Here is a 20,331-nt window from a genome sequence, read left to right as displayed (position 1 = left end):
GGGGGGGGGGGGGGGGGGGGGGGGGGAGTTGAACTTCTCTAATCATCCACCTCACTTTAATTCTGCTGGTTTCAACAGTTACATAATTTTCTACTTGCAAAAATATATTATCCTCGCTTTAGTTCTGTGGTCATCATATGCATCGGTCTCTATAGTTTATATATAATTGACTTAAGATTAACTAAAAGAAGGACACTTAATGGTTATAATTTTTCACCATATTCCCTTGTATTTTATCTTATTCTTACTTAACCTAAAACCTTAGACTCATAAAATTATTTCTTGATAGCTCCAGCTTGTGATACTTATCATCCTGGTTTGATCTATATGTACAATGTTGTCTGTGAATTATGTGTATATCTTAAAAATCAAATGAATTTCTTTTGAAGAAAGCATCATTCTATCTGAAACTTTCTTTTTGTGCTTCTTAATGGAATTTGAAGAAAGGAAATATAGCGAATCAGAGGGAGCACCTTATACTGCTTCTTGCCAATATGGATGTACGAAAAAGGGATCTTGTAGACTATACCCAGGTAAATATTTTTCTACTGCCCACTTAATGCTTTCTGATATCTTAGATTTTGCCAATATGCTTAATATATGTCTTAATTGTATTCCTTATATCTTCTTATATTGAAAATTGACAAAAGCTTATTTCAGCTTAGAAGCAGCACTGTACAGAATTTGATGGATAAAATCTTTAAGAACTATTGGTCATGGTGTAAGTACTTGTGTTGTGAACAAAATAATAGGTAAGTTACCATGTTGCCTTCCAAAATTATAAGCTTAAACCATGGATTGGTGGATTTTTTACACACTGTAATATGCGGTGTACAACAAGATGATCCTTTAGTGAGAGGATTATTTTCATTTAGTGAGAGGATTATTTTCACTTTGCAGGGTTCCTCCAGGTTCTGACAAACAACAGCTACAGCTTATCTACATTGGGCTTTATCTTCTTATCTGGGGTGAAGCTTCAAATATTCGTTTTATGCCTGAATGCATTTGCTACATCTTCCATAATGTAAGTTTACTGTCACTAAATACGATTGGTGATGTGAGTATTCTCTATCTGTAGGCGGGAGCGAGTTTCTTTATGTCTTGCAGTATTATTTTTTGGAAGGTGGAACTTTCTTTGTATTTTAGACTAGTGCAACCGTGAATCTTCGATCAACTGAAGATGAAGGTTGCTTACTTGTTCATCAATTATTATTATAAAGTTCTGTCTTGAGTCCTCTGGTTTTTCTTACTCTAGATCATCTCTGCATCAATCTTCTGAAATAAAATTATAAAGTAATTAGTCATTAGTGTGCATATATTCGAAGTTTATTGAAGAAGAGGTTGAACAGAAATATGTGGTCTTCTCACTTTAAAAGGATCCTAGATTTAGATGTCTCTTTCATTTGTTTATCCTGTCAAACCTGGGGTATGAGCTGGCAATTTTGACAGGCATGCGTGAGTTTACGACTGGCTATTTCTCACTGTAATTTGAGCGATCTGAACTGCCTACCGCGTTTGTCATAATTTCCCACTAGTCATTAGTCATATTTCTAGATGGAATTTCCCAAAACTATATGAGATAGACAATGTAGCAGTAACAGAACCCACTGTGGAATTTCCCAAAACTATATGACATAGACAATGCAGCAGTAACAGAACCCACTCATACACAGTTATATGCTGATATTGTTTCTGATACCATTGTTAATCTGATTTCTTTGGTTTGCTTCTTCTTATCATAGCTAATGGCTTTTCATAAACATAAGTGTCATTAAATTTTACATGATAGGAAAATCCATAATGAATGATTTGGTAAAACTCCATGATCATATAAGCAATCGTATTCAGTTATAGCAAATTCAAGATTGGGACTGGGGATCTAGTATGTCAATTCCACAGAATTAAAGTAATCCTCTGTCTGTTTCCTGATTATCTAAGATGGCAGATGTGGTTTATGGAATTTTGCTTAGCAATGTACATCCTGTCACTGGAGACACGAACCATGGTAACCAAACAATTGCACCTGATGAAGAAACATTTCTGCAGACTGTCATAACCCCCATCTACCAGGTGTTGCAGAAGGTATTGTTTTGCTGTATTGCACATATTGTCTTTTTCAACACTTGCAGCTTTCTATGTGGAAATTGATTATCTTTGTTGGAAAAAGGAAGCCAAGAGAAACAAAGGGGGCAAGGCAAGCCATTCTAGGTGGAGAAACTATGATGATTTAAATGAGTACTTTTGGTGAGTTTTCTAATAGTAACTTTCTTTTTCATACTTCAATCAGATAATTATTATCTGAAACTCGTCAAAACCCCAACAATTGTTTTCAGGTCCAGAAAGTGTTTTAGTCTAAAGTGGCCAATGGACCCCAAAGCAGATTTTTTTGTTCATTCAGACGTGGTATTGCCTTCACATGAGGTTCAGTCCTGTCTTATGCTGTTTTTATTTTTATTTTTATTTTTTTCAATTTTTAAATGCTAAGGTAAATTCGTAGTGTATTGATCATCTTTTACTTACTCAAGAGTATTGTGTTTCTTATAGAAGAAGTATTGTTGCTTAATGATTTCCAAGAATCATAAATATAAAAATTCATTTATTATCTTTTGATTCCCTGCGCTAGAGATAAGTTTGATCATTGGTTGATGATATAGTGTCACACTAGGAACCACATGTCATATTGCATTTGACAATGTTTTGTTGATACACACAAAAATCATATGTAATTATTAAGTTGATTGAAAGGTACTCAAAATGGTTGGTAAAATAATATTTGAATTAATAGAATATTTCAACCTGCATTACAAATCTTCCTTTCTCTCCAGAATTATTTTAAATTGTAACAAAAAGGGGTGAGAATAAGGAAGCCACTATCAAGAAAAAGGATTACAATTATCAGAAGATCATTTGATTTTGTTTATACTGAAATTAATGGGTAACGTTGCAATATTATTCTCAAAACTGGCAAGTGATAGACTGCTGAAGTTTAGCTGTTGGATATGACTCATTTTAATTTAGACGGGAAGAAAAATACTTTTATCACTGGTAAGGCAATTCAGATTTTGAGATTCGAACCATCAAATTGAGCATCATTATATCTGGTAGATATACAGAATCAAAATGATAGAAGATTAACATTTTCTGCTTCTCTTTCTCCCAAATGATTTGATGTATTTGTCACCTAGATTAGTGCAATGAAGTCCTTGTACCGGTATTATGTTTCTCTATTTATTATTAATTTTTTTAGTATTTAAGGTTCATATGTTTGTTTGCAGAGGCCTAACCAAGTACCTGCTGAAACGAGAAAGCCCAAGACTAATTTTGTTGAAGCTCGCACATTTTGGCACCTCTATAGGAGTTTTGACCGAATGTGGATATTCTTTATAATGGCTTTCCAGGTGGCATAGCTGTGTGAGAATGTGATACTTTATTATGCCATTTTTGGAAAAATCAATTGTGTTTCTGAATTTATGGCTTTTAGGCTATGGTAATTGTTGCGTGGACTTCTGATGGATCACCGGCTGCAGTTTTTGATGAGGATGTTTTCAGAAGTGTATTGACCATTTTCATTACTCAAGCTTTTCTTAATTTACTGCAAGGTATTGTTGATATGAGATTAAAAGTTGGAATTTGTTTCTCCATCTCAATAATTAGTCCTTGTTGCCTACTTGTAATCATACACAGAATGAAACTTAGCTGTATTATATCTCTGTATTTAGCAATTTTGAAGCTTGATTATGTTACAGTGCTGCAGTTATAGTCCTGCAGGTTCATCCTGTCATCAACAGCATGTTGATGATTGATACAAATTTAGTCAATCGTTTCTTACTTTCCTACTCGTTTTCCTGCAGCTGCATTGGATATAGTCCTCAGCTTCAATGCTTGGAGGAGCTTGAAATGTACCCAAATACTAAGATACCTTCTGAAATTTGCAGTCGCTGCTGTGTGGGCAGTGATTCTGCCAATTTGGCAAAGCCAGGGATCTTTATATAATTTTGCTGTTGCAATTTATTTGGTGCCCAATATATTGGCTGCTTTTCTATTTTTTCTTCCGCAATTGTCGAGAATTATGGAGCAGTCAAACTCACTTATCGTCAGACTTTTTATGTGGTGGGGTCAGGTAAGAATATCTAGAATGGTTACATTTCACCGATGTTCTTGTTCTTATTTCTCTTTCTTGCCTTTTGAATTTTTTTAGTAAACTGTATAAGTGTTCTTTTTGTATATTTTATTATCCTGCAGCCGAAACTGTATGTTGGAAGAGACTTGCATGAAGGCATGTTCCAACTTCTGAAGTAAGATAAGAGGATGCTTTTGGTTTTCATTTCTTTTTTGCCTTTATCTTATTGGGGTTTGGGAGTTTGGGGGATTTAAAGTCTAGTGCTATGATTTGGATGTGCCTCTTCTCCATTAACAGATAAATTTTGTGTGCCCAGATATACATTGTTTTGGATCCTGTTGCTAATCTGCAAGCTACCATTCAGCTATTACGTGGAGGTGATTTGTTCTTATATATGTTAATTGAATTAATACCTCTACAGTTCAAATTTAGTGCTGAATTAAGTGCAAGCACATCTGTTAGATGCCTAAAATCATTCATGAAGTTGATGCATGTAAATACTTTTGTCTGCATGTGCAGATAAGCTTATGTATCTTAAAATTCATTTAAATTAGTATCTATATGTATTGTTGCCAGTTGTCTCAAGAAAATTGGGTTGAACATTTTGGACTCTCCTAACCTCCATGATAATTAATATCTATATGATAATGATTTTCATCTGGCATGGTCGGGCACAGGCATCCCACGTAATTCAGTCTTATGGTTCCTCATTATCTGCATATGGCCTTTTTTTCCTAGGTGCTCATTTTGTATGGGCTTTTAGTTTAATGCTTCTATTCAGCGGGCATAGTGATTTATGACGGATGGTGTCATCTTAAATTCTAACCTTTCACCTTGATCCATCACTAGTCATTTAACTTCCCTCTTGACCATGAAAGGAGCCCAATCCAAATTTATTTTGTTTGATCCGATGTCTTTTTACATAAAGTTTCATGCTTATGTAAAGGGAGAGAATTCTGTCTGTTTGCAGAGTCTTTGAGGGCCCTGCCGCAACCTCACTTTTTGTTTTTATCCTTCGTAGGTAACTTTGTGCCATCTTCATCTATATACATCGGCACAAAGCCATCGTATATCGTTGTGGTGGCTTGTTTTTTCCTCAGTTTGTCATTGGCTACAAATCATAGTGGTTTCTTGAAATGCTTTTAAGTGCATTCCACATTTGGGTCTATTTCTCTATACTTGCAGCATGATATTGAGCACTGGTAAACAAGGATCTGGTCTGTAGTATTTGCTTCCACCACAGCTTTATAAAACAACTGGAGTTTGTGAAACGATGCAATCTTAGGCCAATCAAGTGTAAAAGAATGGAATATATGCAATATAAGTTGTTATATTTATAAAGAATTAAATACAAACTGTTAAACTTCCTTTAATTCCTATCAATAGCTATATGCTTTTATGCTTTATTTGTGCTGCAGCTATATCTTTTGATTGGGAAGAACATGTGAATTGATTCTGTGGTGCATAAATTTAAAAATACCATCTCAAACTCATGTCAATCTAAAGCAATAATTTACATATTTTCTTCATAGATATTGCCACTAATCAGATCTTCGAAGTTGATTATGAAGTTGCATGTCGATAACTATGAGTGGCATGAATTCTTTCCCAATGGTAATTATTCTTCTTTTATTTTTGGTTAAACTGTTATAATTTTACCTTCTATATGTGGCTGAAGAATGTTTTCATCTCAAATTGCTGTAGTAACCCATAATATTGGAGTTGTTATAGCAATATGGGCTCCAATTGTCCTGGTAAGTGGGCTGTAAACGAATATTTGGGAACAACAAATTTTATGCCTTCATGTTGTGTTTTGCATATTACAGTTTTAACCTTTAACGTTTTTCATTTTGACTTGTTTTATCGGCATGTAGGTGTATTTTATGGATACTCAAATATGGTATTCCATATTTTCTACTCTTTTTGGTGGGATAAATGGGGCATTAAGCCATGTGGGTGAGGTTAGTGGCCAGTTGTTCTCATACTATGGGGAATCATGTTAATAAAAGATCAATTGTTCAGTGAGATATATTGATCTGGAAATCCTATAATTGATTTATATGGAAGATGTTATCCATCAAACTACTTGTTTATAGTAACACTTACATCAGTTAGATAATCATGATTTCCATTTTTTCATATTAATAATTGTTGTATGAACCCATTTTCATTTCTTAGATACAAACGCTTGGGATGTTGCGTTCTAGATTTGAATCTGTGCCAACAGCTTTTTGTCGGTGTCTTGTGCCATCGTCAGATGTAGATACAAAGCGAAGATACATGGTACTGCTAATTCTTGCTGACATATTAATATTTGCATCATTGTCTGGAACTTCAAATAATTTCCATATGCAGCTACATTTTCTTCCAAACATAAATGCTGGCAATTATTCCCCTCTAGGCTGCATTTTGCTTGCAGAATAGCATAGCATGAGATTTGTTGACCAGATAAGGTTAATATTCCAGTTCTGTGTTTAGTGCTGGGTGGAAATAATACTGGACATAACATCTAATTGTGGGAGAAAAAGTAGAAAAAAAAATGATGATAGGAATAACAAGGAAACAGGAAAAGTGAAAATCTAGATAAAAGAGGGGGAAAAAAAAAAAAGAACTTTATTGGCTGATGACCTTTAGTGGTTGATGGAAAGTGACTGACGCTTGCTAGAGACTCTAATGCTGGCAAATGGAAGTCATTGGAATCCACCTCGCCCTCCCCTTGTTCTTGATCTCATAGTGATGAGGTTAGAAATCCCACCAAATAATACTGGCATGATGCTTCCAAAAGAGGATTGTACTATTTACAATCCTATCCACCCTTCACATCTGATGCAGCGGAATTTTAAAGTTCAAAATATTCCGTTGATTCTAGAGAATGCCGGAATAAAAGAACAACTAAACTCACGTTGATTCAAAAAAATACCGTAAATTTAGGGATTAAGACTCGTTGATTCCGCAGAATATCGAGAATTAACTGTTCAAATACTCACAAAGAGATTTGAAAATTGAAATATTATTAAACTCAAAATTCTCTGCTTTAAAGGCTACAAGAGGGAGCTATTTATAGTAGTAGTAATTATCTTAATTCATGAAGTAAAACAAAATCCTAAATTGAAAGGGAAAAAAAATTCTAAATTAGAAAGGAATTAAAAAGTCTTTAAACTTTAGTTAATAAGGATACTAATCCTAGTATAATATGGATTCCTACTCTTCATCATTCCCCCCAGGGTGGAGAGAATTCGCCCTCGAATTCGGAGTGTCAACAACCACATCTTCATCATGATCACCTCTATAAGGAATAAGATGCTTGACATTAAATACATCGGCGGTGCGGATATGACTAGGAAGCTTTAACCTGTAGGCATTAGGATTTATCTTCTCTATAATCTCCAAAGGGCCGATTTTCCTAGCAGAAAGCTTGTTGTACTCACCAGTTGAGAATCTATCTTTAGTTAGGACAGGCCAAACAAGATCTCCCACTTGAAATTCCAAAGCTTGACGTTTTTTGTCTGCCACAATTTTATCACCATGTTCTTCAGCAGATTGAGCGATATCACTACTATCAAAAGTTGGCTCTACAGTGAACTCTTCAGTGTCTTCCTCCTGATAGTCTTCGCTTTCCTCTGTGCCTACGAATAAGCCTTTACCATACTTTCCTCCCTTTTTACATTCTGTCATTCGGTGCTCATTTTCTCCGCAATTAAAACAGCGTAATCCCGAACCCGAGGATTGAGTTTTGCTGCTTTGACCGATTTCACTAGGTTTACTAGTTTTATTTGGAGGATTTGGAGGAGTGAAATTACGAAATTGGGAAGTTGGGTTTGAATTATCACGAACAACACTTCGAGCACCCCGAAAACTTGAGTCATTAGTACGTCGACTAAATTGCTTCTCCAACTGCAAGGCTTGTTGGTGTGCCTCTGAAACAGAGTATGGGTCAAGTAAATTTAATTGGTCTTGAAATTGAAATCGTAGGCCTCCAATGTAGCGGGAAACCTGTTGTTCTTCTGTCTCTGTCAAGTCATTGCGTGCCACCAACCAATGGAATTCTGTAGTGTAATCATCCACTGATCGATTACCTTGCCTTAAATTCTGTAGCTGTTGGTATAACAGTTTGGCGTAATTATAAGGCAAGAATGCTCCACGCAAGTGCTTCTTGAACTTTTCCCAAGAATCAATCTTCTTTTTGCCTTGCCTAATCCTTGTGAGCTTAGTTTGTTGCCACCAAGCTGCTGCTCTTCCACGAAATCGAGTTGCGGCAAGCGAAACTAGTTTATTTTCAGGAACTTCTTTGTATTCGAAAACTTCCTCAATAGCGTTAATCCAATCCAATAATTCTTCAGGTCGACCACTTCCTTGAAATTCGGGAATATCAATTCTCAACCCAGATTCCCATCTTCTGTCATCAGTAAACTCAGTTCTAGGTCGACGCCTAGAGAATGGGTTAGCAAAGCTTCCACTTGATTTGTCTTCACGTTCTGGAGTACGATGGCGTTCGTCAAGTAACTCTGCCATTCGTGCCATTTGTGCAGCTAACATATCAATTCTGGCTGTCATACTAGCCAATGCTTCATCTTTAGAAACATCTTCTTGATTGTAAGTTGCAGTATGAGCATCACGAGCTTTTCTTGGAGGCATTTTTCAAATTCGGGTTTAAAAAGGTAGTGGGACTAAACTGAAAGTAAATAAAAATTTTAGGCCGAAATTGTAATTAAGCAAAAGTTTTAGATTTCCGATGACGATGGTCGGAAATCGAGTAAGGATGGGTGGATCTGAAAGATTTTGGGTTGGTAAGTATGATGGTGGTGGTGGTTTGTCCGAAAAAAGTGGTGTTTTGGCCGGAAATTGTAGATAAAGCTGACGATTTTGGAGGGCTTCAGTTTCCGGTGGTTTGAACGTTTGGTGGTAGATGGAGTTAGATTGGTGATACCAGGTTTTGGCTCTGATACCAAACTGATGCAGCGGAAGTTTAAAGTTCAAAATATTCCGTTGATTCTAGAGAATGCCGGAATAAAAGAACAACTAAACTCACATTGATTCAAAAGAATACCGTGAATTTAGGGATTAAGACTCGTTGATTCCGCAGAATACCGAGAATTAATTGTTCAAATACTCACAAAGAGATTTGAAAATTGAAATATTATTAAACTCAAAATTCTCTGCTTTAAAGGCTACAAGAGGGAGCTATTTATAGTAGTAGTAATTATCCTAATTCATGAAGTAAAACAAAATCCTAAATTGAAAGGGAAACAAAATTCTAAATTAGAAAGGAATTAAAGTCTTTAAACTTTAGTTAATAAGGAAACTAATCCTAGTATAATATGGATTCCCACTCTTCATCAACATCATAAGTGAATGTGATGTAGGACAATTGAAGAAAGAAAGAGAGAAAAGAGAAAGGGATGAGAAATCAGAATTGGGAGGTAGTAGGAAGTAAATGCATTATGCTTTATTATTCAGTGTATTTTTTTTTTAAATAATTATTAACTCATACACACATTGAAGCTCAAACCCAGGCCCCAAGCCCTAGGAAAGCCGCTCCTTACCACTAGAGCTAGACCTTAGCTTCACATTTAAAAGTTACACAAGCTTATTCATAGGCATAGGCATGAATAAGAAAAAGATAAAACCCTAAGATAGTCCAAGAAAATAATGGAAATCCCATAAGTACATATCTCTAACAGAACCTCCATCAGTATGAGTTTCAGTATTTTTAATCAAATTGTCCCCATACCAATTTAGATCTTTTCATCTTTCGTGTCTTTGGCTAAAGAAATTATTAACTGTGGCAGGATGAGTCTACGGAACGAAGGAATATTGCAAATTTTTCTCATGTGTGGAATAAATTCATAGAATCTATGCGGGAGGAGGATCTGATCAGCAATGAGTTAGGACTGCATCCTTGATTAAAAAGCTTGTCTTATATCGGAGACATCATTTATGATTTTTTAATTTTTTCTTTGATTTATAATTGTTTAGGGATAGAGACTTGTTGCTGGTGCCATATTCTTCAAATGATGTCTCTGTTACCCAGTGGCCACCTTTTCTGCTTGCTAGCAAGGTAAACTTTTTGAGTGGTTTCTCATGTTAATTTATGCTATGCTCAATTTCTAACTTACTTTCTTATGTCGGATGTATAACAGATTCATATTGCATTAGACATGGCAAAGGATTTTAAAGAGAAAGAGGACACTGACTTATTTAGGAAGATAAAGAATGATGGTTATATGCATTCAGCAGTCATTGAATGTTATGAGACGCTCCGGGAAATAATTTATGGTCTTCTGGAAGATGAAACTGATAGGAAGTAAGAGTAAATTTCCAATTATTTCCAATATTTCCATGGATAAACAGAAGGCTCCTGATATTGGAAATCTCATTGTTTGTTTCCTTTTTTCTGTTATGGAGCAGTGTTGTGAAGCAGATTTGTTATAACGTAGACATTAGCATTCAGCAACACAGGTTCTTGAATGAATTTCGCATGGCTGGGATGCCTTCACTCTGTGAAAAGTTGGAGAAGTTTGTAAAACTCTTGGTAATATTTTTCCTTTATCTTTTCCTTTTTTACCTTTTTTCTCCTATTGCTGAGTGCTTCAGCAATGAATTTGTAGATTTAATTTCAGTTCTGAGTACTCAAGTTGGTTGATGGGTTGGGTGACAGCTATCTAAGTATGAAGATGTAGACGTATACAAGTCTCAGATAATTAATTTCCTCCAAGATATTATGAAAATCATCCTTCAGGACATTATGGTTAACGGCTTTGAGTAAGTGCAAGTGCTGATGAATTCAAACTTTGGATGTAAAACCTAGTTGTACTTATATGATTGATGAACCTTGATGAATTGTATATGATATGGGTTTCCACTTCTTCCCATAGAATCCTTGAAAGATTTCACACGCAAATTCAGAATAATGATAAAGAGGAGCAGATATTTGAAAAGCTAAATATCACCATTATGGAGAATAAATCTTGGAGGGAAAAGGTACTCTTATTAGTCATTTGTTTGTTTCAGTTATCACTTGAAAATATTATGTTGGGTTCTCGTATTCTTATTACATTCCTCATTTTCTATAGGTGGTTAGGCTCCATTTTCTCTTGACTGTCAAAGAATCTGCCGTAAATGTGCCAACGAATTTGGATGCACGCCGTCGTATAACTTTCTTTGCAAATTCCTTATTTATGAAGATGCCAAGTGCTCCAAAAGTTCGTGACATGATCTCCTTTAGGTCAGTCATTGTTAAACACTTATTTACTGAAATATTGAAGCTTATCTCACTAGAAAGGAAAATCCTCTGTATTATTTTTAGGGAGCCCCTATGTTACAATTAATGTAACATACACACTGCCTTATTTTTATGATGCTGTTATACTGAACAATCTGTTTGAGAACCATCAGTGCTGTAATTAGAGTGGCAGTAAAGGGTTGAAAGTTCGTGTGTTTCACACGGTTGCATTAGCAATTTGCTTCCCCTTTTGGTCGCTTAACACTAGTGGCAGTAAAGGGTTGAAAGTTCGTGTGTTTCACACGGTTGCATTAGCAATTTGCTTCCCCTTTTGGTCGCTTAACACTATTGTCCATATCTCTTATGAATGTGTTGCCTCTTTCTCTTTCAATTATCATCAAGGAGTCAGAAATGTGGATGTTTATGTTCGTTCTCTCTCTCTCTCTCTCTCTCTCGCTTTTCTTTCTTCTTTTTTTTCCCAATTTGTTTAAGAGCTGTATATGTTCTATTTTAACATAGTTTCTTTTTTGATCCATGATATAGTGTTTTGACACCATATTATAGAGAAGATGTTCTTTACTCTGTTGATGAACTTAATAACGAAAATGAGGATGGAATATCAACTTTGTTTTACCTACAGAAAATATATCCTGGTGAGTTTTAGATCCACTGCTGCAATATGCATTGTTGTTGTTTTGATTGGTAAAAACTTACTGAACAGCTATGTTTGTCTGCGAATTAGATGAATGGAAGAATTTGCAAAAGCGCATAAATGACCCTAAATTTAATTATTCTGATGCTGACAAGGAGGAGGCTACTTGTCATTGGGCATCTTACAGAGGGCAGACACTTTCTAGAACAGGTCCATATGAAAACTTTGAAGTTTATCTTGTAGTAGAATGATTTATATAGCTATTTCATTAAATATATCTATATGTTTCTGCCAGTGAGAGGGATGATGTACTACAAGCAGGCTCTTGAACTGCAATGCTTTCTGGAATCTGCAGGAGACAATGGTTTATGCTTTCTGTCAGAGAATAAATTACAATTCCAAATTGCCATCTTCCATATTTCTATTTCAGTATTGTTCAAAGTTGATACCATAGCATGTTAAATAAACTGTTAAGAAACTATTCATGCAGCAATTTTGGGTGGCTATCGGATCATGGAATCAAGTCAGGAAGATGAAAGGGCTTCTGCGCAAGCTCTGGTCAATATGAAGTTTACCTATGTTGCTTCTTGTCAGATCTATGGTGCTCAGAAAAAATCTGATGATTGGAGAGATCGAAGTTGTTACAAGAACATTCTACATCTCATGATAAAGTAAGTTTAATTTGTTGTCTGATGTACTACACTATCTCCATGTGATTTAGTTTTCAAATTACAATCTTTGAATTATGTAAACACTGTACAGGTATCCATCCCTGCGTGTTGCTTACCTGGATGAAAGGGAGGAAATTGTGAATGGAAAATCTCAGAAATTTCATTACTCCGTGCTTTTGAAGGGAGGTGATAAGTATGATGAGGTATGAATAGTAATCAGTAGTTTGATGTAGAATTCACATGCTTGAAGACGTATTTTCTAAATGGCTAATGTTAGATAGGTACTTACAGTGGTTAGTAGTTAGTTCAACTTGTAAGATATGTTTGAATGATGCAAGACATTTAGAGTGAACCCTATTCTGATCGCAGGGAGAAGGGATTTGGACTGCTTTTGTGAAATATTTAGTATAAAATATGAACTTTCTTTATTAAAGGAGAAAAAGATGGATGCTTTCAGTTAGTTGTTTAATCTTATAACTTCAATCATTGGCATTGTCCATTTACTTTTAAGAGACTTAATTTTTCAAAACCATCTAGTTAAGTAATTTATTCATTAGTAACAAGGTATAAATTAATCTTATAACTTCAATCATTGGCATTGTCCATTTACTTTTAAGAGACTTAATTTTTCAAAACCATCTAGTTAAGTAATTTATTCATTAGTAACAAGGTATAAAATCATGTTCCTGATTCTTTATGTGTAGTTGGACACTAGGAAAAACTTTAGTTGGTAACTTTCTTCTGTTAAGATTGTTGTTAGTTTTGTTTGTAGGTGCCTCTCTTGTGTCTTATGTGTGACCTATATTATTGGATGAGTTACATTAGTTTTAGGGTTTGCTGACCATTTCTATGTGGCCTTATATTCAGTTGTGAGTCAGACTTATGATTGCTGAATAAAGATGATGTTTTCCCTCTCAATTTCCTCGGTTTATTCTCCTCTTTTCTTTTCTCTCTATTGGTTCTACACCAATTATTCTTCTATCTTATCATATCTTTAGTTTGGTGTTGCATTGTCAATACAATTACTCTATTTCCACCAAGATATAGCATTTTAACTTCATGATGTGAAATGCAATTGGTCCATTATAAAATGTTAGCATACCAAAATGTTGGTTTGCTAGATTCTCCTTTCATCATCCAGTTATTGAGAATTTTTTTTTTTTTTTTAAAAAAAAAAGAGAAGTGAAAAAAAGAGAGAATCCTCAATAAGCAAGGTTAAATTGAGTGGAGCATGCAGAGGGGAAATACAGTTAGCGCCCTTTTCCGTACCAGTACAAATAGAGTGTTCCGATAGCCAACCCAAATTGTGAGCAAGAGTTTTTTTGTCATAAGGTTGAGCTTTAGCATAAAGTTGAGTTAAGTCTACTTCCTAACGACATTTGCTTTGAATTTCCACCTACTTTAGTGATACTCATGCATGCACTGTTCCCAAGGGGACAACACAGTTGGTTTGTCCTCTTGGAGTGGAAGCAAAAGGTCAAGGGATCGCAACCCCCCTTGCACTCCGGCCTTGGCAGGAGGATGGAGTGGAGCGCATGGTAACTGAAAAATACACTAACACATTGAATGAGCATGTCCTTCTGCCTAACTATAGTTCAAGATCATGGGCTTTTTTATGTCATTCAGATAAAGAACTACAAAGAAATGTCAACGACAATGCTTGTTTGCGAGGAGTTCTTTCCCATCTCTTGTTAGAAATTGCTTTTAATATCCCTGGATTATTGTCTGTATTGCTAGGAAATATATCGGATCAAGCTTCCAGGACCTCCAACAGTTATTGGTGAAGGAAGACCTGAGAATCAAAACCACGCCATTATCTTTACTCGTGGAGAAGCGTTGCAGACCATAGACATGAATCAGGTAACTTTCGTTCTCCTTCTGCCTTCTTTTAAGATATAGTAACAAGTGGTTCAATGTGTGTTCCCGTGCTTGTCTCTTTTCCCAGGACAATTACTTTGAGGAGGCTTTCAAAATGAGAAATGTATTGGAGGAATTCCTGAAGTCTACTTCTGGGCAGAGAGAACCTACAATATTGGGTCTGAGGGAGCATATTTTTACCGGAAGGTCAGCCTAACAACACCCATTTTATCTTGATGAATTTGGGAAAAAGTGTTGTTTACACAATCAGCAAGTGTATTTATATATGCTACTTTCTCCCGTCTATGTTATACAGTGTGTCATCACTTGCATGGTTCATATCCAACCAAGAGACTAGCTTTGTCACTATTTCCCAACGAATTTTAGTAAATCCTTTGAGGTAAGCCTTAATCTATTTTAAATCACTGCTTAATTGTTCTTGCATTTAATCCTTTTAATCGTTACATTGGACTTCATCCTTATGGAACTGGGACTTTGTGTTTTATGTGCAAACATTTTTTTCCTTTTACCTCAGTATGGCCACAAAAGGTGGGTGGTAGGTTTGAATCAACATTTACTGGTATGAAGTGTATTTGAATGTATGATACTCCAAAATTTGTTTATATTCAGAGCTTGTAAGTTAATCTGATAGTTGTGCCAACACATGTTTGTGTTTGAAACCTCTTGTACTATTATCTCTGTTGTCCCATTCTATTGTTAGACACAAATGTATCTGCATTGTCCAGTTACACAGTTGTTTAACTTAGCCACTTGTCTTCTAACCTCGGTCTAGTTTCCTGATGTCCAACTACATGCTGGAAAACACTTTAGCCTATGGAAACCCTAAAATATGATTTTCCCATCCCAAACCATCAAGTAGCAGAAAAAGTTTCCATCCTAATTATCTTCCAGGTACACATTAACAAAGTTCTATGATGTTGGCTGCTTCCCACATCATTAGTTCCAAACACATGAATAGCACTGCAAAATGTGAAGCCAAATCAAAATTAACACTCAAAACACTACAGCTACTGGTAACACCAACGGGTTTAGTTGACTGGTAAAAGACCCTTGGATTCAACCAAGAAATCAGGGGTTCAAAGCCCATTGGGGCCGCCTTACATTGGGTATTTGTTTCATTGTTCTTCTATATATCCCAATATCTCTCGACCTTTTGTGTTCACTGAATTCTAAATTGGGAATATGCTGCCAGACACTACAAGCTCGATAGCTTTGTTAATGGGGTCAACCTGCATTGGATAGAAACGTAATCCTGAAATTAAGTTCTTATGCATCCAAGGGGAAAAAGGAAAGACTCGTGGGCTGTAAACATCCCAGATAGCTGACCCCAAGGGGTTTTGGACTGAATCCAAATGTACCGCTCCATCCAACCTCTTGGGGTTCTCTTTTACAAATAAGCTATGTTGCAACTGTAGATCAGTTAAAAGTTTATGGATGTTAGGCAAAAAAGCAAAGTCGTGGGAAGAATAATTTGCGGAAAGCTTATTTCTGTCTTTCTACTATTGGAGGTCCTTTTAAATGTTTCATATTAACTTTGTAGGGTACGTTTTTACTATGGTCATCCTGATATATTTGACCGAATCTTCCACATAACAAGGGGTGGCATTGGAAAGGCTTCAAGGGTGATTAACTACGGTGCGGATATATATGCAGGTAATATTTAGTTCTTCAGAATATATCAACTTAGAAATCTATTCTGATGGCTAATTGTGTTGAAATCTTCAGGGATGAATTCAACTCTCCGTGGAGGATACATAACACATCATGAATATATTCAAGTAGGCAAGGGGCGTGACATGGGTATGAATCAATTATCATTATCTGAGGCAAGGGTTGCAGGTGTTAATGGAGAGCAGACATTTAGTCGTGATGTTTACCGGCTCGGGCACTGTTTTGACTTCTTTAGAATGCTTTCATTCTACTTTACAACAGTTGGATTCTACCTTAGTAGCATGGTATGTTAACCAAACTAGTCTCATTGTTTAAATGTTTCTTAGGAGCTCCAATAGATTTATAGTTCACGCCTTCGTGATACCTATTACTTGTTGAGTTTCTGCACCAATCAACATTGTACAATGATAGTCTCTTGAAACAATTTTTTTTCTTTTCATATAAAATTTATGATTTAAATCAATTCAATATATGTATTGTCACTTATCCAAGGCTGTCTTTTTCAGGTAATTGTGCTAACTGTGTATGTGTTCTTGTATGGACGTTTATACTTGGTTATGAGTGGATTAGAAAGAGAGATTCTTGAGAATCCAGGCATGCATCAAAGCATGGCCCTCGAAGAGGCTTTGGCTACACAGTCTGTCTTTCAGCTTGGTTTGTTATTGGTTCTTCCAATGGTTATGGAAATTGGCCTCGAAAAAGGGTTTTGCAGTGCTCTCTGTGATTTTATCATCATGCAGCTGCAGCTGGCTTCTGTATTCTTCGCATTTCAGCTCGGAACAAAAGTGCATTATTTTGGCAAAACAATCTTACATGGAAGCTGTAAATATCGAGCTACTGGTCGAGGATTTGTTGTTTATCATGCAAAGTTTTCTGAGAACTACAGGCAGTACTCCCGAAGTCACTTTGTGAAAGGACTGGAGCTGGTTATACTATTGGTCTTGTATGAAGTATATTGGCATTCGTATCGCAGTTCAAATAAATTTTACTTGTTTATCACACTCTCTATGTGGTTCCTGGTTGGCTCCTGGTTGTTTGCTCCTTTTGTGTTCAATCCATCTGGTTTTGACTGGCAAAAAACAGTAGATGATTGGACGGATTGGAAGAGGTGGATGGGAAATCGTGGTGGTATTGGCACCCTGCCCTATAGAAGTTGGGAATCATGGTGGGATGAAGAACAAGAACACCTCAAATTCTCAAATATAAGGGGAAGGATTCTTGAGATTATCCTTGTTTTTCGCTTCTTCATTTACCAGTATGGAATTGTCTACCACCTTGATATAGCTCATCGTAGCAAGAATACTGTGGTATAGTTCATTACTGTCTGATAATAAATTTTGCTTATTGGTCTGCAAATTCTTTTGTTATGGCATATATTTGCTATATTTATCATATTCTCCAATTTTTTTTTTAAGGTGTATGGACTCTCTTGGCTAGTTCTAGTAACCACCCTTCTAGTTCTGAAGGTATGGAAACGAAATTCGCTTGTACTGAGGGGATGAACCTTTACCCCACATATTGTGGAGGAAGTATGCATATTATTAAGTAGTGTTCTTGTGTTTTTGTTTTTTCTGTTCTTGTTAGATGGTATCAATGGGCGGACGAAGATCTGGTGCCGAGTTTCAGCTCATGTTCAGGATTAAAGCACTTGTTTTCCTTGGCTTCATGTCAGTCATGACCGTCTTATTTGTAGTATGCAGTCTCACCATATCAGATTTATTTGCCTGCATGCTTGCTTTTCTGCCTACTGGGTGGGCCATTTTACTGGTAAGTTTGAACTTCAACTACTTTTGGTAGTACACAGTATAAGCCAAATCTATAATCTGGGTTACTTTTTCAATGTATTCCCTTTTTCAGTATGTTCCAAATTGATCATCATATTGCGATCCTAAGTGCATGCAATAAAACCTACTCATGTGAATTACTGCATTGTACTTGATGAAATGCTTTTTTTTGTCTCCTCTTTGCTTAACTTTATTCACTATCCAACTTCGCTGCCTAGTGTTTACTTTTATACCTAAAAAACTCACTCTCACAATCCTAAAATCTTTCTTCTTTTCTAGAAAAACTGCATGATTGTTATTTTTCATCACACACTATCCAATTAACTACAGTCCTTTAATACATATAACTATGAACTACACTGCTTGCTAAATCATATTTCATTTTGCTTTGTCGTTTCCAGATTGGGCAAGTTTGCAGGCCATTGTTCAAGGCAATAGGGCTCTGGGATTCAGTAAAGGAGCTGGCGAGAGCGTATGAGTACATAATGGGATTGCTACTCTTTGCACCCATAGCCATTTTATCGTGGTTCCCGTTTGTATCCAAGTTCCAAACACGCCTGCTCTTCAATCAAGCATTCAGCAGAGGTCTCCGGATTTCTATGATTCTCCTCAGGAGAAAGGACAGGACCAAGACATTTTCTGGAAAATCTACATGATTGTTATTTTTCATCACACTCGCTAAATTAAAGAAATCAATTAGGATGGGACTACAGATAACTGATGAACAGTGCTTGCTAAATCATATTTCATTTTGGTTTGTCCTTACAAGTTTGGGCAAGTTTGCAGGCCATTGTTTAAGGCAATAGGATTTTGGGATTCAACAAAGGAGCTAGGCAGACCACGAGTACCTAATGAGATTGCCAGTCTTCGCGCCCATAGCCATTTTCTCGTGGCTTCCATTCGCATCTGAGTTCCAAACACGCCTGCTCTTCAATCAAGCATTCAGCAGAGGTCTCCAGATTTCTATGATTGTCACCAGGAGAAAAGATTAGACTGAGACAGCAACAAATTGAAGTTCATAGTATCACACATTTTAATCCCTTTATTTAATGTTGTTTTGTAGTCATCAAGTTGAAGTAATTAAGGTGTTGTTTGGTATTGAGGTGTTGTAACTACAATTATTGTGAAAAAAATTGTAATTATAAAATATAAATAAATAGTATGTAGTAAATATGATTTTTAATAATAATTTTGATAAAAATATTAAAAATATTATTTCATCATACAAGTTGTGGATTAAATTAACTTAATTTTTAAATTACAATAATTAGTATTTATCGAATATTTCAGTGCTATAACTAAAAAGTGATAAGCTGCTCCACCTAAATACCAAACTAAACATAACCCACCTTTAGAAAATCCAACTTTGTTGATTTTTTCTTTTTTTCATATGTATTTAAAGAAAATTAGAAGCTGCTTTTTTATCACCAATGATTCTTAAATTGTACCTATCAGGATTGAATATTGATTTGTAAATGACCATCTTGGTTTCATGTGTGCTAAATTTTCTAGCCGTTTGCATCACGTCACGCGTCTAAAAAACAAGAAAAAAAAGCGAAAGTTAAAATAACTTTAAAATTAAGGGAGAATTTTGAAATAGATGGCCCACTTGGTGTAAAGAAACTTATGTGTCACAATTAAAGAGGTTCGGGGAAAACAGTTAGGAAATTGGAGTGGTCCCACCCAGTTACCCACCGTGCATATACTTCAAAATCGTATACAGTTTAGTTTCTCAGTTGGGTGTGTTGTGTTCATGTTTGGCTGTGTTGTGAAATTAACCCTTTAATCACTGAATTAATCACATCCTAAGGTCTAACTCAAACTCAAAGACTCAAGAATTAAACCTTAGCTTATCGAAACAACTCACAGATCAAAGAACACAGCTCAAACAAATCAAGGACACACAAGAACTTAAGTAGTTCAACACCTTTGAGAGTGCCTACATCCACTAGAGAAAACAACACAGGGAGCAACTTTATTAAGCTTCAAAGTTACAAAGTTGATAACTCGCAATACAGAGAACACTCACAAAGCTTAACTCTCACTATGGCTGCCTTATCAATCTCACCTCGATATCACAAGATTACACCAGAACCAGCTTGTATATATATCTGTTATACAGGCATAACAGATCCAGAAATTTCCCTCCAAATTCAACAGCCTTAACCAACTTGATCACGAGCTCCTCACGCACCACTTTAAAGCCTTCCCTAAACGACTGCTAGCTATGTCGTTTAAGCTTATAGCAGGAGTGTGTTAATCACGTGAGGTTTAATGGTTTTGTATGACATTATCAAGTTGTCAGTTCTGGAATCTTGTTCAACTGAAATGAC

The 20,331-nt window shown here is 35.9% G+C and overlaps 1 protein-coding gene across 4 annotated transcripts in view; it reads left to right on the top strand.

The window, feature by feature from the left end:
• LOC18044682 (callose synthase 7) overlaps positions 1-19,098 on the top strand; it is a 24,694-nt gene extending 5,596 nt beyond the window's left edge. For 2 of the 4 annotated variants that reach the window (XM_024185404.1, XM_024185406.1), the window contains exons 7-42: positions 444-533; positions 661-752; positions 901-1,024; positions 1,939-2,082; positions 2,168-2,244; positions 2,334-2,421; positions 3,276-3,398; positions 3,482-3,599; positions 3,852-4,120; positions 4,243-4,295; positions 4,437-4,497; positions 5,653-5,734; positions 5,825-5,874; positions 5,995-6,081; positions 6,299-6,403; positions 9,910-10,004; positions 10,097-10,178; positions 10,261-10,424; positions 10,529-10,652; positions 10,779-10,882; positions 10,996-11,101; positions 11,194-11,345; positions 11,886-11,995; positions 12,085-12,204; positions 12,290-12,358; positions 12,485-12,665; positions 12,757-12,868; positions 14,403-14,525; positions 14,611-14,729; positions 14,839-14,922; positions 16,084-16,196; positions 16,269-16,498; positions 16,721-17,521; positions 17,630-17,680; positions 17,799-17,981; positions 18,400-18,991. In XM_024185404.1, coding sequence (XP_024041172.1) covers positions 444-533; positions 661-752; positions 901-1,024; positions 1,939-2,082; positions 2,168-2,244; positions 2,334-2,421; positions 3,276-3,398; positions 3,482-3,599; positions 3,852-4,120; positions 4,243-4,295; positions 4,437-4,497; positions 5,653-5,734; positions 5,825-5,874; positions 5,995-6,081; positions 6,299-6,403; positions 9,910-10,004; positions 10,097-10,178; positions 10,261-10,424; positions 10,529-10,652; positions 10,779-10,882; positions 10,996-11,101; positions 11,194-11,345; positions 11,886-11,995; positions 12,085-12,204; positions 12,290-12,358; positions 12,485-12,665; positions 12,757-12,868; positions 14,403-14,525; positions 14,611-14,729; positions 14,839-14,922; positions 16,084-16,196; positions 16,269-16,498; positions 16,721-17,521; positions 17,630-17,680; positions 17,799-17,981; positions 18,400-18,654 — 4,941 coding nt within the window. In that variant the 3' untranslated portion in view covers positions 18,655-18,991. Of the gene's footprint in view, positions 1-443; positions 534-660; positions 753-900; positions 1,025-1,938; positions 2,083-2,167; positions 2,245-2,333; positions 2,422-3,275; positions 3,399-3,481; positions 3,600-3,851; positions 4,121-4,242; positions 4,296-4,436; positions 4,498-5,652; positions 5,735-5,824; positions 5,875-5,994; positions 6,082-6,298; positions 6,404-9,909; positions 10,005-10,096; positions 10,179-10,260; positions 10,425-10,528; positions 10,653-10,778; positions 10,883-10,995; positions 11,102-11,193; positions 11,346-11,885; positions 11,996-12,084; positions 12,205-12,289; positions 12,359-12,484; positions 12,666-12,756; positions 12,869-14,402; positions 14,526-14,610; positions 14,730-14,838; positions 14,923-16,083; positions 16,197-16,268; positions 16,499-16,720; positions 17,522-17,629; positions 17,681-17,798; positions 17,982-18,399 lie in introns of all 4 variants that reach the window. The other 2 variants (XM_024185405.1, XM_006437055.2) reach the window with 2 other exon arrangements.
• The last annotated feature ends 1,233 nt before the right edge of the window (positions 19,099-20,331 follow it).

Source organism: Citrus clementina, unplaced genomic scaffold (assembly GCF_000493195.1).
Source record: "Citrus clementina cultivar Clemenules unplaced genomic scaffold, Citrus_clementina_v1.0 scaffold_4, whole genome shotgun sequence".
In the NCBI taxonomy this organism is placed as follows: domain Eukaryota; kingdom Viridiplantae; phylum Streptophyta; class Magnoliopsida; order Sapindales; family Rutaceae; genus Citrus; species Citrus x clementina.
This window is presented reverse-complemented; position numbering and strand designations above follow the sequence as displayed.